Below are 17,591 nucleotides of genomic sequence, written 5' to 3' on the forward strand. Positions count from 1 at the left end.
AGAGGAGGCCTTTCTTTCAATCTATCCAGCATGAGAGCAAAGTCAGGATGCTGGAACTGTGTGTCCCACAACTGATGCACTGACCCTAACTCTGCTGCAGGAGAAGAAAGTGCTTCAAATTTCATGTGCCACCTCAGCCAAGTCCAGAAGTGCTTATAAAAAACAGTGTTAGTGTATCATTCAGAACAATCAAATACTACGTGCACAAAAAAGCAGTTTAGAGCAACATAAATTTTAAAAAAGTGACAATTTCATCACACAATTACTGTACACTGCTGTTCTTAGGGTTGAATACTTTCCTCTCTCACGCTCTCTCTTTCTCTCTGTTTTAATCTTTCTTTTTTATTTCCTTTTATTTTCTTGTTACTATTTTTTTCTTTCCCCACCCCCCCTTTTTTTTTTCCTGGATTTGGTCCACTGGAGATAAATTGCCCTCAATGATATATATATTTAAAAAAAATATCAGCAGCAAGACTCTCTCGAAATAGATTCTGTTTGATGTAGCTAGTCTGTCTTTTCTGTTTTGCCCTCTTTCACAGCAGCCTCTGAAGTTTTCCGCAGGGGGGCTTTCTCCGAGTTGGCGTGTCCTTGGCCGGATTCCGCCGCTCCTCCGTTTTTGTGCGATGTGTGCTTTTCCAAGTAGTTCAGCATTTCACTGAGAACAGTTTGGAAAGTGCTTAGGGCAGCACATATTGCAGGAGTTCCAAAACCATGAGTGATCAAACTACAAATGGGAAGGAGACAGAGGGAGAAAAAAAAAAAGGGGGAAAGAAATACACACACACACATATAAATATCAATGCACCCACAAACACTGAGGAGTTTACAGTACACTCATTTTGCTATACTGAAATTCAAGATTTGCTCCCTAAACTATTTATTACCTGTGGGAGAAACAGAAAAGAAAGGAATAGAGCCAAAGAGCAGACTGCATGCAGCTTCAAAGGTTGTTTTTGGTGGAGCCTCAGTTCTGAAACACCATGGGACACACTCTCAGCAAGTGCAGACTGACACAGGGCTGTTGACTTCAGAGAAGCAAAGACAGAATCCATGCCCTTGGCTCTGCAGCATTGCTAATTTTCCAGTGTCATAAGTCTAGCTTCCCCTTCTTAGGTAAATAAAAGGAATTCTGTGTGGTTTATTCACAATTTTGGATCATACTTAGTTAACTTGATGATCTTGAAGATCTTTTCCACCCTTAATGATTCTGTGATTTTATAGCTCTTAAACATGACTGGTTATTCTAAATGAAGATATGACTGCATCTGTGCTAGGAAATTCAGCAAAGCCAAGGATACCATCTCCAACCCCCAGCACAACTGGCATGATTTGATCATATCCCTGATGCTAAACACATGGACCATCCAGCAGGTTGAGATCTGAATTTCCTGTTGGGAACAGACCCTGGCCAATACCCATGGCCAATACCCATGGCCAGTACCCATGCTCAAGTGATGAACAGAAAATGTTTCACTAGAGCTGGTTTAGCCAGGCTGAATTAATGAACAATTCTAACCAATTAGTGGCAAAAATAACACAGTTCTAACAATGCTTCCCTGGTAGTGTTGAATTTACTGTGCATGATTTGCCCTGTTGCATCTTTCATCTAAACATCTAAATAAGGGGGTTTTATGAACACTGAATTTTTATTGTCATTGTTCCTGGCTGTCATCTGTAGATCCAGAAGTGTGCAAGTTTTCCACAAGTCTCATCTCTTGGATAGCATCTCGGTGAAGATCATAGAATCCCAGAATAGTCTGGGTTGGAAGGGACCTTAAAGATCATCTAATTTCATCCCTCTGCCATGGGCAAGGAAATCTTCCACTGTCCCAGGTTGCTCCCAGCCCTGTCCAACCTGGCCTTGGACACTTCCAGAGATCCAGGGGCAGCCACAGCTTCTCTTAGAAACCTGCATCAGGGCCTCTCCATCCCCAAAGTGAGGAATTTCTTCCCAATATCCCATCTAACTCTGCCCTTTGTCAGTGAAAAGCCATTCCTCTTTTTCCTGTCACTCTGTGCCCTTATCCAAAGTCCCTCTCCAGCTATCATGGAGCCTGTTAGGGTACTGAAAGGAGCTCTAAGGCCTCCCCAGAGCCTTTTCTTCTCCAGGCTGAACAGTCCCAATGCTCTCAGCCTTTCCTTGTACCAGAACTGCTCCAGCCCTCCAGTCCATCTTCACGGACTCCTCTGGACTTGCTCCAACAGCTCCATGTCTTTCCTGTGCTGGGGACCCCAGAGCTGGATGCAAACCAGCAGGATGTCCCAACTACCACAGGATATGAGATGTGCCACTAGAAATTGGTTTTTAGGCAATTGACTTTGGTGCCATTTGCCTAAATATTAAGTGTGCAGTATAAGATGATCATGAAAGGGCAAAAAATCCTAAATTTTTTATGGGCAACCAGGTTGTTCTCCTTGTTATAATTATTTATTTTGATAAGTGGTATGTGAAAACAAAAAGACCTGCCCTAATCATTCAGATTTTTGTTTTTGTTTAGAAACACAAATTAAAGATTATTTCAAAGATTGATATGCCACTGAAATTTTCAAAAGTTATTTCAGTTATTTTAATCCCACTCAGAGAAGAAAGAAGATGAAAGGAACAGAAGCTAATTTTGGGGTTTGTGGGTATTTTTGAGAAATCAATACTTTATATTGGTTTGGGTGAGGGGAAAAGAAAGCCCACATCACAGTGATTCTGACAAGGAAATAATAATTGTTTCCCATTCCCTGCTGGTTAAGATTTTGTCACTACAGTGACTCTCTGGCTGTCTTGATCAGTGAATCCTGATCTGGTGCAGAGACCCATGTGAGGGTTAGAAATATGAATCTTTCACTTAAATGATCTGTTTTCTCTGCACTTTGGCTTCTCAGTCTTTCCAGGCTTTTTAGAAAAAAAAAGTGTAAATATAGGGACTAAGGGGAAAGAGGTTTTACAGGACATGGACAATTGTTATTGTAAGTATCAAAACAACCCATGGAAAAGGCTTCAATATATTTTTTATATATTTCTGTCTTCTAGACATGGGAAACCTATTTGAGAGGAAAGCTGGTATGCTAGGGAAGACAAAAAAAAAAGTGTGAATTCTAACCAAAATGAGTGCTCAATGTGGAAATATGTCTTCATTTCAGATTGGGAGTGGCATAATCTTTTATAAAAGGTCTCCAAAAGGCTATTTACAAATAACTAGCATTTAGAACATTTATCCATCAGTCTCCAGGCACTTTTCAAAGCAGGAATTTATATTTAGTCCCAGTTAGTAATGTGAGGAAAATTATAATTAAATATTTACAAGAAATATTTTGCAGACATCAATTAATAATACCACATAAAGTTTGGATGCTTTAAGTTTGAACTTGTATCAATATGTGGATCTTTATAATTGAACATTGCAAAGAGATAAACATACCTCAGTTTAATTTTGTTTTCTTTTTAGGTATGCCTGGCATACCAGAAATATAAAAATCATCATCATTGTAAGTCATGTTTTAAACAGTTGTAAAAATTAGATCAGCTGTAGCATATATGAGTATTTTAAGCCCTTTCAAGTCACTTTAAGAGTCAGGTGATTTAATGATTTTATGTCACCTTTTATCATAATTTCTGGTCTTCAGAATTCCAGAGAAATGAAAATGTGATGGAGTTTGCAGAAACAAGGAAGAAAAAGGAAATTTTTTGCAAGAAAAAGGAAATAAAAGGTATCATTACTAGTTATGTTATTGCATTATTTTTACACTGCTTGTGTGATCGTCTGGGTCCTGATTTGGGGAACTGACTATACTGAGACACATAAAAATCTTTATGGTCTTGCAAATAAAAGAAACTAGTGTATGTATCCTGGAAGCTGGAAATATCTGCATTCATTCATTCATTCATTCATTCATTCATTCATTCATTCATTCATTCATTTCCAGTAGGTGCAAACCATAAAATCATAGAATCATTTAGTTTGCAAAATACCACCAGATCATCAGGTCCAACCATTCTCCCAGCACTGCCAAGCCCACCACTAAACCATGTCCCCAAAAGCCACATCCACGTGATTATTGAATGCTTTCAGGGATGCTGAACCCACCATTCCCCCGGGCAGCCTGTTCCAGTATCTGACCACCCTTTCAGTTAAGTTTTTCCTAATACCCAATCTACACCTCTCCTGGCTCAACTTGAGGTTGTTTCCTCGTGTCCTATCGCTTGTTACCTGGCAAGAAGGACCAACCCTCACCTGGCTACAATCTAATTTCAGGGCATTGTAGAGGCTGAGAAGGTCAAGTAAACAGTAAGTTTAATACAGGATTAAATGGAAAAGAAACTTCCTGGCCTACAATTTTTGAAACTTTCAATTTGGGAACAAAAGGAATGATACTGTGTTCATTTGACAGCTCAATAGACCTGAGAAGTAAAGTGGGAATGCTACCTTCAAAACTTAGAGGGATCGTCTCAGAAATGATCTCTAGGGGTAGAACAAACTTTAAAGTTCTGAAATGCTGAACAAGATTGTAGAAAATACCAGAATGGGACAAAGTCTGATATTAAGGTATATAAGTGTAGGCGCCAATTTGTAGGCGTTAACATCAACAGTGCCAAACTCCTGTTACCACCAAAGGGGCCTTAATGGAGTTTCCTGTCTGCAAGAGTCTACAGAGATTTGATATGTCCTGTGACATTTGGAACACCTGCACAGATTTGATGGATATGATATAGGACTGAAGCCCAGCCTGCTTCTAGATGTTTTAGTGCTGGGAAGGTTAAACTTGTGTATCTCAAATTGTTTACACAAATGAATTGAGTCCTGGGGCTTTGTTCAATACAGTCACAGAAGTCTGGAGAATGAATTAGCACCTTAAATGGATGTGTCTCCTTTATGGTTAGCTGCATCATTCTCCTGGCCACACTAGGGGCTCCATCCTAAATATAAAATGTGATTTGGGTGTTCTTTGAGACGTTCTGGGGCACCCAGACATCTATGTCATGTGAATAGGAAATAATACAGAGGGGTTAGAGGGGACCAGGACCCTTTGAAAGCAGCAGTGGGTGGATGGAATGCCTAATAGCACCTTAAAAGGCTTAGATATATCTTGCCCTAGATCTTCATTGACTACAAGAGAAACTCAGACATCCAGCTTACATAAAACCACCAAGATATTGCAATTTTATCCAGAGCAGAATCTGAAACTTCTGGTTTAAAAACTAATGCTCATAGGAAAAGAATGCTTTGGAGTGAGTAAGGGGTCTATTTTCTTTACAGTTTAGCCTTCTAGTTACCAGTAATCATTAAATATGGCAGCTCTCACCAACATAGCCTTGTGTTTCCTATTAAAAAGCCAATTTTTTTAGTGAAATGATGCTGCAGAGTCTTGTGGTAACTCTACTTTCAGTTCCTGATTAATAGACTCTTCTCCACAAATGGGGATATGCAGAGCCTTTTAATTTTCCCATGAAGCTTATTAAGAGAAATAATTTTATAGAAAATTTCCAACCAGCCCTTCTTGCCAAGCTCCTATGAGGGTGCATTTTATTAGGCTCACTTTAGGTAATGAGCATAAAAAGGCCGAGAGATATTATCTTCTACTTTATCTTACATTTCTATCAGTAATTCCCCTTGCTCTAATTTTGGTGGTCCTTACTTCTCTGCAAGTTAAAGTCTTTGAAAAATTCAAGAAAGTTGGATAATTTCCCTTTGCTGATGAAAGTAAGTTTCAAGTTTGGGAGAAAATCTGATTTTACATTTAAATCAGACATAACAGACAGAAGACTAATGGCAGAGCATTCAAATGTGTTTCCTGAAAGTCAAATTTAGCTGCCTGATTTTCCAGGCTAATTGAGTTCATACTGAAATTGGTTCATTTTTTGGTATGCTCCACACCTATGAAAGGAGTTGCTTTCATTATCATACTTTCATTTGGGTTTATAAGCCTAAAATTAAACATGGTGGTTTCATAATGGAGTCTTCTGGGTATTCTCAGCTTTGTAGTGCATCCCACTACAGCTCCTATAAACCAATTTTATTGTTCTGAGAGGCAAGGCTAAAATCTATGATTCTGATGTTGGAGAGGTGCAGAGAAAGGCAATGAATATCAGGCCAACACATTACAAAGCCTGGTGCTTAAGGATATCCAGACCTGCCTGTAATTCTGCCCAATGCTATGATGCAATTATGTCTGCTCATGTTTTAATGATGGCCTCACTTAAAAGTGGAAAGATCCAAGTGTGCCTGAAGGCTTGGAGTCTCATTTGGCAACCACCTCAAGGACTCCTCCATACTCCAGGCTGGTGAAGCTCTGACATGAAGCAAAAGAAACAGCTTCCCTCTCAGTGAGGGGGGAGCGGGGAAGAGGCCATCTGTACTGAATGTTTACATCTCATTTAAAATAAATAATCCCTTTAAAACAATAATGATGAAGACAAAGCAACCTTGAACTTATTGGTCAGATTTTCTCAGAATTTGACTGTGAAAACTCCATGATTATCCAAATTCAACAGCACAGAGCTGATGGCATATGGTAAGATATGATATGACATTTAGTGGTTGTAAAGGAAATGGTAAAACATTTGTATCTCTTCACTGACACAAGTAAAATCTGAATATAGAGGTAAGAATATTGACTTTGAGGTGATTCTGTTGATTTCAAGGTCTTTCTTGTGAAGGTTGCCTAGAAAGTTAAATGGTGATTACCTCACTACATAAGTTCAGAGGGTCTAATCATGACAATAGTTAGACTCAGAGTCAAAAATCAGAACATGGGCAGTGTATATTACAGGGATAAGAAGTCTATAGGCTCAGAGTACCAAAGAGTGCAGAAGTTGCCTTCAAACTAGGCCCTCATGTTTTCCTTCTGTTCATAGTGTATTAAGGACGTGTCCTCCCAAGCAGATGACCTCCTTCTACCATGTGTAAAAGCCAAGGAGAAAATAGGAGGAGAGTATTAGAACTGATGCCCCAAATTGAAGATAATCTATTTTGAATCTGTAAATTTCAGACTTTGGGACTTCCACACTAAGAAGAATTGCACAGGCAACAGACCTGAAGCTTCCAAAAATTATGGAGTGTTTCTGAACAGTAGACCAAAGTTTAAACGTTTAGTGGTTCATCTTTATTTCATGGGAAGGCAAAGAAACACATGAGGTTCATTCAATTTACTACCATCCATATATTTTTCCAGTGAGGAAAAGTAGCTAAGAAGACCTATTGCCCTCCTTAAATGAGAAGGACCAAGAATAACATTTATAAACATGCTTGTGACAAAATGCAATAAATTTTGTAGCCTTTTAATTTGGAAAGAAGGGGAGGACATTCCTTTTTCTTTTGGGAAACACAAGCCTTAAAATGCTTTAAGAAATCTTAAGTGCTGTGCTGAAAATATAAGCACCCCCAAAGATTTTTTTTTGCTTTTTTGATGAATGTATGTATATTTCTTTCCCCATGATTATGGAACCTAGTTTTTAATGAATCAGATAAAAAAAAAAAAGAAAATAGATTTTTGTCTGTTTTTTGACTCTGTAAATTGTCATTTTAAAGGAATATGGTAAGATACAACGCATGACAAAAACCTATGAAATATTAGAAATTAGAAAGGATTTAGTTCATCAGGAGATTGAGGCCTTACTATGGAAAGATCAAAGAAGGAATCCCTTGGAAAGGAAGTGAGGGAATGATCCCAGAAGAAGGCACTCTAACAGTAAATAAAGAGAAAAGGAAAAGAAGTAAAAATAAAATAAAAAAAAAAACCCAAAACCTAAACAATTTGTTGATCTGTAGTGCCTCAGTGCTAGGCACCAGTGTTGCTCCTCTCAGTTAACAAAATCCAAAGATTGAGGGAGCTCCTGGAAATCAGGGAACTCTAGAGGGCACCAGAGGTGTTTCACCATAAACTTCATTGTGCACCAGGATTCTTCCAGTCCCTGCATCCAAATAGAAGGCTGCTGCTGTGAACTGAGATCACTGGAATTACAACAGAAGCTGCTCTACCTCCTGATAAGAAAAGAAGTGTAAAAAAAATAAGAGAGAACAATGTACAGAAGGGGGTGAGCACATCTTTGAAGACAACCCACAAGTAAGTCTTTGGGCTTGGCTTCTTGTTACAGTTTAAAGAACACGCTGAGCTTCAAAACCTGTTTCAGTGCTCCGTTTTCCCCTTTGGAAAGAAGGATGTTACTTTCTCACTGCTCCCAAAGTCTGAGCTTCTGGTTTCTTGTCTGTCACTTTTGGTGTCACCTCGTCAGCGTGATGCCAGGCACTGGCAGGAGGCTGACAGCTCCAGGCTCAGCGAGCAGCGAAGCGACAAAACTCTTGTCTCAAACAGTTTCACAGGAAGGGCGCTTCATATCAGCTGGATGGCTCGACAGAACACAGAATAATCCATGAGGATGCTGATTGCTTTCATTACCTAACTTTAGTATTCTGAACCTATTACTTTTTGTGTCTGTTTTTATAAGGTTTCTGCAGTGAAAGGAGTGTCACTTACAAGAAAGTAGTTTTCCCTTTGCTGGTTTGCTGTCTTTATCCATAAAATAGAAGATCTGGGTGTGATTTTGCATCTTGATTAAATGTAGCCTTGAAGTTAAAGGATCAAATACAACTGCAGTAATCAGTGGATAATCTCCTTCCTCTATATGATGGATGGCATTAGTAGGATATCTGAAATATCCAGACACCACAGATTCTTAGAGACACAAGTGTCCCAAAAGCAAATGTAGAAGACGTATCTATACCCAACTTTACATGTGAAGAAAGTGAGGCTAGGAGGGTGTTTGATGAGGTCAGGGAGTCTGTATGTATAAACCAAGACACAGACACAGATCTTGTGAGTATAATATCAGAAAATCTTCTATTTAAAAGGTTTATGTGTTATGGCTTTGGTATTGCAACACAGAATGTGGGTTATTTTTGATGGGTTTTCTGCTAACTCTAGTTTACACAAGATTCTGGGAGACCAAGAAAAGAATTCTGTTAAAAATAAAAAAAATAAAATAAAAAAACCAAAAGCAACAGATGTAAGGGCATCTGATGTAAGGGCAGGTTAAGAAGACAAAGACATGAAGAAGTATCAGTTAAGCTTTCAGGTTCCTGGCTAAATCTCAGCTATGACAGTGAAATGGAAGAGAGAAGAAGGTATGTGCTCTGTCCAACAGGAGAGAAATATTATCTAAAATATATATATTTTTTTAATTGGTCTCTTATTTATTTGGATATTTGGTCCAATTGCATGCTGATCTGAGTGGCAGATGCATGTGAAACAGGATGTGTCTTAATAACTAACATAGAACTGGTAACATCACAAGAAAGTGGAGTACACAACTCTACTGAACAGCTGTAGGGGAATTTATTCCTAAAGAAAACTCCCTCTCACCCCAGTGTAGTAGAGGCTGGATCCAATTCTGCTGTAGATATCTGATGTTATAGCTCTGCAAAAAGTTTTTCAATATCTAGAAATTATTTTAATAATAGACATTTTTGTGATTCTTCTTTTTTATGACCATAAAAAATCTCTTCAGATTTCTGAAGATTTCATTATATCAGAGAATCATGGAGTGGTTTGGGTTGGAAGGGACATTAAAGACTCTCTAGCTGCCCCATGGCAGGGGCTTGGAACAAGATGAGATTTAAGGTTCCTTCCACCCAAACCATTCTATGATTCTGTGACATTTAATCTCAAGAAGACAGGTAGTGGTAGTTGGTGCTGAGATGATCTGACTGTGAAGACTGATGAATTTAGGGGATGGGAATAATGATGGTTTTGCCTACATTATATTTAGCTTCCCACAATGTCTAGTGTACTGGTTGGCTAATCTCCCATTCTGATGGAGATCCGACCAGACAGTTCAGACAATGGAGTTTAGAGAGAAATTCTAGTTACACTGACGTAGATATCTATGTTAGACCTGTTTAATTCAGATTTCTCAAGCTATACAGGTGAGATTCCTGAATACTGAGGAAAAAGATGTACAGCTGGCTGCAGTGGAGGCTCCTACAGGCATCTGAACAGAGTCAGAAATCCTGGTCAGAAGCTGATCCGACCACAGCATCTCTACACTAGCTGGAAAGGAAATATGGTCTTAGCTCCACCTCTGGGACTGGCAGCACTCCTCATTCCCTGAGCACAATCAGAGAAGACTCTGACTTAAGACCAGGGAACACCCTGAGTAGGATCGAGCCCTGTGCTCCTCCACGTGCCCGTCTTCAGTCCAACACTTAAGCTCTGCAGCAGGCATGAAAGAAAGTGCTGACTGATCCAGAGCTGCCTGCAGGAGCTTTCCCCTCCAACTACTGATGTGCATCAGAGAAGGAAGGATGGGAGCTGTACCAGTTGACAGTTTTGTAGCTGAAGCCTTCAGCATTTTATCCTGACTGCTATTTCTACTCTAAACACAGGAATCCTTGGGGATTAGCCACCTCGTATCACATTTCCTCTGTGCACATGCAATAGGGAATTATCTCTTTTTCCACAAGCTTAGGTAGCTGATTAAAATCCCTCTATGAGCATTCTGCATAAATAAGGATGTTTCTCTTGATGTGCACATGTGGTTGGGTGTTTTGAAATGTGTATTATGGAAAATACACACACCTGGGTGCTCTGTGTGTGCACATGCACAGCACTGCTTGAGAAAGGAGTGGGGTGGTCCAGTGTGCTCTTACATAGGAAGGATGCACACAGGTGTGTGTAAGAATAAACAGGAATGTCGGGAATGCGTGCATTTGTGGACGGGGAATTACCCTTGCCTCTCCACACCTCAACAGGTGTATGGAAGAAGTGGAATGGTGTGTATTTTTGGGATTCCACTCAAAGTCTGAGAGACTAAAAATTATTTATCACAGCACCTATCAGAATGTTAATAACTAACATGTAATGTTAGGATGTTGGGACACTGGGACATGGAAGTTGTTTGTCCAACCCGTGAAAGAAGAGTGGCTCAGCTGGTTGTGCTAAAGAATATACAGCACAATTCTAAGCCTTTACAGGGCTATGAAACTTGCTGAACATTATGATTTGTAAATAACTCTCTGGGACAGTTCTTCACATTTTTTTTCATATATTGGCTAGTGGATGGAAAAAATTAACAATCTGTAGGCTCAGCAAGTCATGCATTGCCCTCTGTGGCCTGAGCAAAGACAGGAGCACCTCCAGGATGTTTCATCCAACTTATCTTTGATAGATATCTTAGATAACCCCACTATTTCAAAGTGGCCCTCTGGAAGATGCCACGTCACTCCTGGCTGTATCTGACACATCACCTAAAGCAAAAAGGTGAAATTGCACAGCACCTTCTGAGCTAATAAATCTTTCTGACCCCAAAACATCTATACACTTTTATACACAATTAGGATAAAATTCTAATGAAGTTTGGACTTGATATGCATGTACCATGGGTCTTTGTCTTCAAAACAGTTTCTAAGACTGTTTAAACCAGTACATTATATATTGCTCAAGAACTGAGTCTAAATATATCATCAGTCTGGCTTTTTAGTGTGAGTCAGATTTCATTTTCCCAGATTTTCTAGTGCGTTGTTCAGAAATTAGTGCAGTAAAATTGTTTAGTAGGTAACGTATTTGAAGGTCAGCCTACTTTGGAAGCCAAAGGGTTAATGAAATGGTCCTGGTAAGACATTGTCAAATGATCTCAGTACCATAGAGGACTTTCTGGAACTATTTATTTAATTGGAAAGGATGCAACCTCTTCATCCTATAATTTCTATGTTGATTAATTTATATTGGTTCAGAATTTGTTTCTATGCTTCTGGGCCATGCACTTGTAAGCTGTGATTTGGCTCACATTTAAAGCAAGAAAACTTTCTGTCCAGATGGGGAAGTTTGACCAGTAGATGCATAAAATATCTTATTCAAACTCAGATTGTGGTCCTAGAAGCAGGTTGAATGCAGCCAACTTGAACTACATTGCTAGGCAAACCTGCATTTTTAATAAGCACAGCTAACAGGGATTATGGATGCTAATTAATTATTTGCATGTCTTTTAGGTAAGGGAACAAATACCATTAAAACATCATATGCAGTCTAAATCAAAAGTATGGATTTTTAGTTTCCTCTTTCAAAATCATACCTGAAATGTGTTAAATGTCTCTGGATGTCGAGGTCTAATATTGGAGTCGGTCTGGAGGATCCGAGGGGTGATCTGTCTTGACTTAGAAGGTCCTGGAATTCTTTACATATTTGTCTAAAAGGAAAATGGAGCTCCTTCAATAAAACAGGTCTGGTAATTTTCCCCATAAGGCTGATTCCCAAAACATTCCCACCACATCCTGAATGATCTCATTCATAACAGAATTGCTTGGCAGAATTGTTGTTACAGAAATGAAAGACAAACAAATCCATCTCTGGTTTACCTGCCCCAAATTTTCAGAACCAACAACATACAGAATCTCTTGAACAGGAAGATTTTTCCTGTGAAACCATATTAATGCTAACATTTTAAAATATGATTTTAAAATCCCTGAAAAGGTCTCATTCTGTCAGTGTTAAGTCTAGCTTAGCTCACCTACATTGGCAGAAAGGTTTATGGTTAAAGGAAATGCTGAACTAGCATTAGAATATGCCTGAAATGTGTAAATTACTCTATTATTTAGTTTGTGTAAATACACCAATACTTGTACATGGGCTTGTGTAAATTGTGGGCACTGCTTTTTCTGCAAGTTGAAGTCCTGGATATTTTGGACTTGCCTTCTTGACTCCTGACCCTTAGGACAAAGGGGTTGTGAAGAAAGGACCCCTCATAGTGAGAATTCAGGGTCTGTCTGCTCTGGTCTCCCTCCAGCATTGTAGCATGTCTTCTGTGTAAAGGATAAGTGGTCTCACTGTTTTCCCTCGCCCACTCAATCTTCCCTGAGACTTCTCAGGATGCCTCAGCACCTGGAGGTTTAATTTATTCCTGGAATTCCTCTATATGAACCTAGCAATAGGAAACACCCAACAATAAGGCCTTTTGTTCTTGTGTTGTTGTCTTGTTGTTTGTAAATTAGCCTAGGAATGTTCTACCAACAAACCTTTAAAAAAAGAAACCAAATCAGTTCCATTTAGCTCGTGTACTCAGAAGACCATTATCTGGACCATGAATGAACAGACATCACTTGCTTTCACTTGGTTTATGATTCAGTTAATTGCAAAAAGGAAAAGGGACCTGTCCAAATTAGCATGAGTTCTCCATTGCCTGTATTGGAAATAAAGGCACTAACGGGGGAATCAGGAGGGAATGATCACATCCAGATGATGAGGACACTCAGCTGGAGCTCTGATCTTTGTTGGATTAACCTGGTACTGGTCACAGTGACCACGTGTAGCCTGGTAACTGTGTCACCCATGAAGTGTAGAGTGACCAGTGTCACCCTCACACCTGCAGACCATTTGGCACCATCTGATAACACCAATAAAATTATACCCCTCTGGTCTCCTAAGTCCCGTGGCTTCCTGAGAATAAACCCTGTCTCTCAGGACGTGCCCAAAAGATATTTGGGACAATTCAATGAGCCATTCTAACATTTTAGTAACTTGGACGAGTGCAATCTGATGACTCACAGTGTGTGTGGTTTACCTTGGTAGCATAGATGCAACCACTGTGCCCAGGGGCAATTTCTAATACTACAGAGCATCTCTGTTGGTCCACGATCCCTTTTAGGAGACTCATTGCACACCTGGTCCTAGATAAAGTTTGGATTCTTCATTATCACCTTGTAAGTGCTGTCTTTTGGGACATGGGTATAATGGAAAAAGTGGTAAACTCAGCTTGTTTTTCTTTAGAAGGTCCTTCACCGTGGAGCTATAAGCAAGAAAACTGTGCCAAGCTGTGCTTAAGCTGGTTTTACCCTTCACTTTACACAGTGATACAAGCTGGGAACAGAGATCTTGGATAGCTCTCTCTTGACTAAGAGGAGATGCAGAAACCAATTTCCTGCTGTGCTGCTGGACCCCATCCAAGCCTGATTTCTCTAAATGTTCATCATCTGCATGGACCTAGACACCGACTGCTTGAAAAGACAGCATCACCCCAGCCTTTCAGGCAAAGAGAGGTATTCAGCAGAAATGTATGTAAATGCAGCATACAGTTTTAATGAATCAGGTCCTTAGAGGAAAAACAGTTCCTTTCAACAACTGAAAACAGTCAGTCATTTTGGCTTCTAAACAATCCACTATCCCCAGTCGGCCCTGTCAGCAGTGCTCTTCTCTCCTTCCTCCAACCTCTACTTTCTACCTGTTGAAAAAGTTCATCTTAAAAGTTCTTTCATTTTAACAAAGGAAAGTGTCAGAACCAAGTGTGCAATTAAGTTCCCTTCTATCTTCACGTGTCAAAAGTCTTTACTGAACGTTGGCAGATTGAAAGAAAAGAAAAAAAACTTTTTTATTATACATGAAAACCTGCAAAAGGCAGTAACCTACTTTTTTTTTTCAAGGGGATTTCTAGGCAAAGTGGTGTCTCAGAGCCTCCACTACCAGTAAAATATCACCTGGGGTAGTGACAGGGAGAGGGGTTGGCAGTTTTTTGCTAAGTTGGACAGTGATTTTGAAAAAGCAAAGGAAGATGGTTATGCTATCCTAGGGGAGCACAGATTAATAAAAATAGTCATGGTCACTCCTGCATAGGAGACATCTAATGATTTATGATACATTGTCAGATGATCCACTATATGAACAGAAAAAGAGAAAAAATTCTGAACTGAGTCAAAACAAGAGTCCATGCAGGCCATGATCCCTACCAGTGGCCAGAGCAAATGTCTGGTGTTGAGTACAAGAGTGGGGCAAACATTACCCATGAATCTGATTTATTCTGAGTGTGGCAGAGTTGCCAGGTATCCAAGGACCAGATATCAGAGAAGTGTCATGAGCCAGATGCTGAGTAGTCTGTGCTGGCTGAAATCAATTCCACAATAAAATTATTATTCACAGTATTCTGGTTTGGTCTTTGTGTGTAATCTGTCTCTCATAAGGAAAACCTTGTGCTGTGAAACAGTGGGATGCTTCCCATAGGATGCTGCATCTTTCCAGCAACTGGAATAGTTGACACAGCCTTCAGCAGTGCTACAACTGTCCAAGCTGCAAACTGGTCAGGTTCTGTACCCTGCAGTAAAGCCTCTTAGGCTCTCCCATGCCTCTGCAAGGAAAATTGACCCATGTTTAAAGACCCTATAAAACCAGGTCCCACTATGTTTTTTTCTATTTCTATGTGAATTGAATGCATATCCTGAGACCTTTTTTTACATTTCTAGAGTTGATAGGCCAATAGCAACACTCTTTGGCCAAAATACTGACAATTCATTCTTTTTTTGGAGCATTTTGGTCCATCCAGAAAACCATTTACTTGCCCAGACAATCAGTGCAAGGAGGTGAGTAGAAAGGAAGAGAATAGTAAAAGACTGGTTTGTTTCATTGCTTATGCTTTTCTGACCCTTTCAGCTCTTTTTCAGCCTGTTTCATTCCCATCCTGCCATTGCTGATACTTGTGTTCATCAGTGAACAGTGCCTACACAGCCCAATCATCTCTTCCCATGACAATTATTAAGTAGAGCACTCATTCTTCATTGTCTAGTCCATAAAACTGTTAGAACAGACCATGGTACCATCCTGTTGCATCAATTTGTACTGTCCCAGGCAGGTGCTGAGTTTGCAAATGGAAGAGACCATTTCCATGAGGTAGCTTCGGGAGATGAAACAGTTTAAACTTCACAGAATGAATGTGATTTGTTCCTTGATGGACAATGGTCCTGTTTTTGTTCTCTGTATTTCTATCAGCATGGTCTCAGACCAGGTAGGGCTGAGCAGGGCAAAGAAAAGAGTCACTTAAGCTCAGTGGCTTCCATGTGTTGGCTTTTGGCATCTAAAGTATCATTTTTTAGCTTTCACTGGCCCATGGGCCACAGTTCTGTGCATGGCAGCTGAACTGCTTCCTCTCAGGGTGGGTGGATTGCTTGCTTACAAGGTCTGGATGCCCTTGATGTCAAGGAGGCCTGGGAGCTCCTACTGGACACTGGAGCCTTCATCACTGTGGACATTTAGGGCTCTGTTTCCTTACCCACATGCAGATTTGTAATACCCAAGACATCCATGGCTATGGCAGACACAACACAGTAACAAAAAGAGAACTGTGTGCCCCTGGAGCAGCAGCTCACAGCCAAACTAGAAACCCAGTTCAACTCCAATGGCAGTGCGTGCATTTGGGCAGCTGAACTGAGCCAATGAATTTGGATGTCTAAATCCATAATGGAAATACACCTGTGGAAATCATTTTACCCTTTCCACTTGTTTTTCCTCAGGAACACACACATGAGCACTTCTGTGGGCTTCTGGCTCTGTCCCACAGTGGGCAGCAGCAGCACACACAGGCAGTGGCACTCCAGCTCTTTCCACAGACAAAGCTTGCCATGAGTGATCTTACCACTGTGTTGGTTTTGGTAGAAGCATAATAATGCCCTGCTTTTCCTGGTATCAGCACTGTCAAGCCCATGAGTCAGAGAAGTTTTGGAATTGCTGAAATTGCCAACCTAGAGCTCCAGTATGGCTGGTGAGCATTTGAAAGTTGTGATGATTGTCTAGAGCTCTTTGCACCAGACATGTGAAGCGTGGCTGGGAAATGCCATGCTGATGTTGTGATGTCATGGACTTGTGTCTCCTGAACACCTGGGCAGGAATGGGAATCCCTGTTCTCCTTGCAGGCAGGAGAGGGCAGTAGTAACACACACATTGACCCATCTGTCCTTGTTACCAGCTCTGACTGCAGTAGGATGTGGTCTTTCTATTACTGGCAGACCTCTCTGAGTAATTTCCTGGTGCTTTTAACTGATAGGTCAGGGGAAAAGTAATTTTCTTCCTAACAAGTGCTGGGTAACAGGCTACAAACCTGAAGTTCATGGGGGTTGGAGGCAGTCCATGCTCATGGTACCTCATCTCAGTAGGGAAGGAGGCTGAGAAAGTGGATAGGGGGTGGTGGGAAAGGGTAGTGAGACTCTTATATGGCCCTGAGTGGCACAGCCTTTGGGGACAGGACATAAAAATGACCCACCAATTATTACAACCCATGGCTTTCTCCCTAAAACCAGGCGAAAATGAGGAAGATTTGCATCCTTTTGGTTGAATTGTGTTCCGTGAATGGGACAAATCCTCAGCTAGGAGGCAGGATGTTAAGGGGCTACAAAGCAATGGGGAGCTTGCAGACAGGAATTTCTTCTGGCCAGCTGGTATATCCTCATGCCTCTGAAACCCCTGGAGCCTTTAAATGTGGATAGAAGTAAGAATAATATAATAATCCACTTACATTATTCCTTTTAATTTACAGGGGAATTAGGAATGTGGTATATGAGGTCTCTCATCACATCCAGAAAATTCCCACTGATCCACATGGTGATGCTTTTATCACCCCAGGGAAGGACCATAGACATATTCGTGGGATTCACAAGCATGAGATGTTTGAGTGCATCTCATCTCTGGGTCACTGCCAGGGCAAAGTGCTCTGGATACAAGAGGGACACCAAGGCCAGGAATTTTGCCAAAGCAGAAGGACATTGGTGGGGCACTACAAAGAAATGGGGAGCTTGCAGACAGGAATTTCTGGCCAGCTGGTATATCCTCATGCCTGTGAAACCCCTGGAGCCCTT

The 17,591-nt window shown here is 40.5% G+C and overlaps 1 protein-coding gene across 2 annotated transcripts in view; it reads right to left on the reverse strand.

Annotated features, from left to right (window-relative positions):
* Positions 1-461: 461 nt before the first annotated feature.
* TFAP2D (transcription factor AP-2 delta) overlaps positions 462-17,591 on the reverse strand; it is a 45,121-nt gene continuing 27,991 nt past the window's right edge. For both annotated transcript variants that reach the window (XM_039696023.1, XM_039696022.1), the window contains 2 exons: positions 12,056-12,169; positions 462-724 (listed from right to left, as the gene is read on the reverse strand). In XM_039696023.1, the coding sequence (XP_039551957.1) occupies positions 505-724; positions 12,056-12,169 (334 nt within the window). In that variant the 3' untranslated portion in view covers positions 462-504. The remainder of the gene's footprint in view (positions 725-12,055; positions 12,170-17,591) is intronic.

The sequence above is a fragment of the Passer montanus genome, unplaced genomic scaffold, assembly GCF_014805655.1.
Source record: "Passer montanus isolate IOZ18808 unplaced genomic scaffold, ASM1480565v1 scaffold94, whole genome shotgun sequence".
NCBI classification, from domain to species: domain Eukaryota; kingdom Metazoa; phylum Chordata; class Aves; order Passeriformes; family Passeridae; genus Passer; species Passer montanus.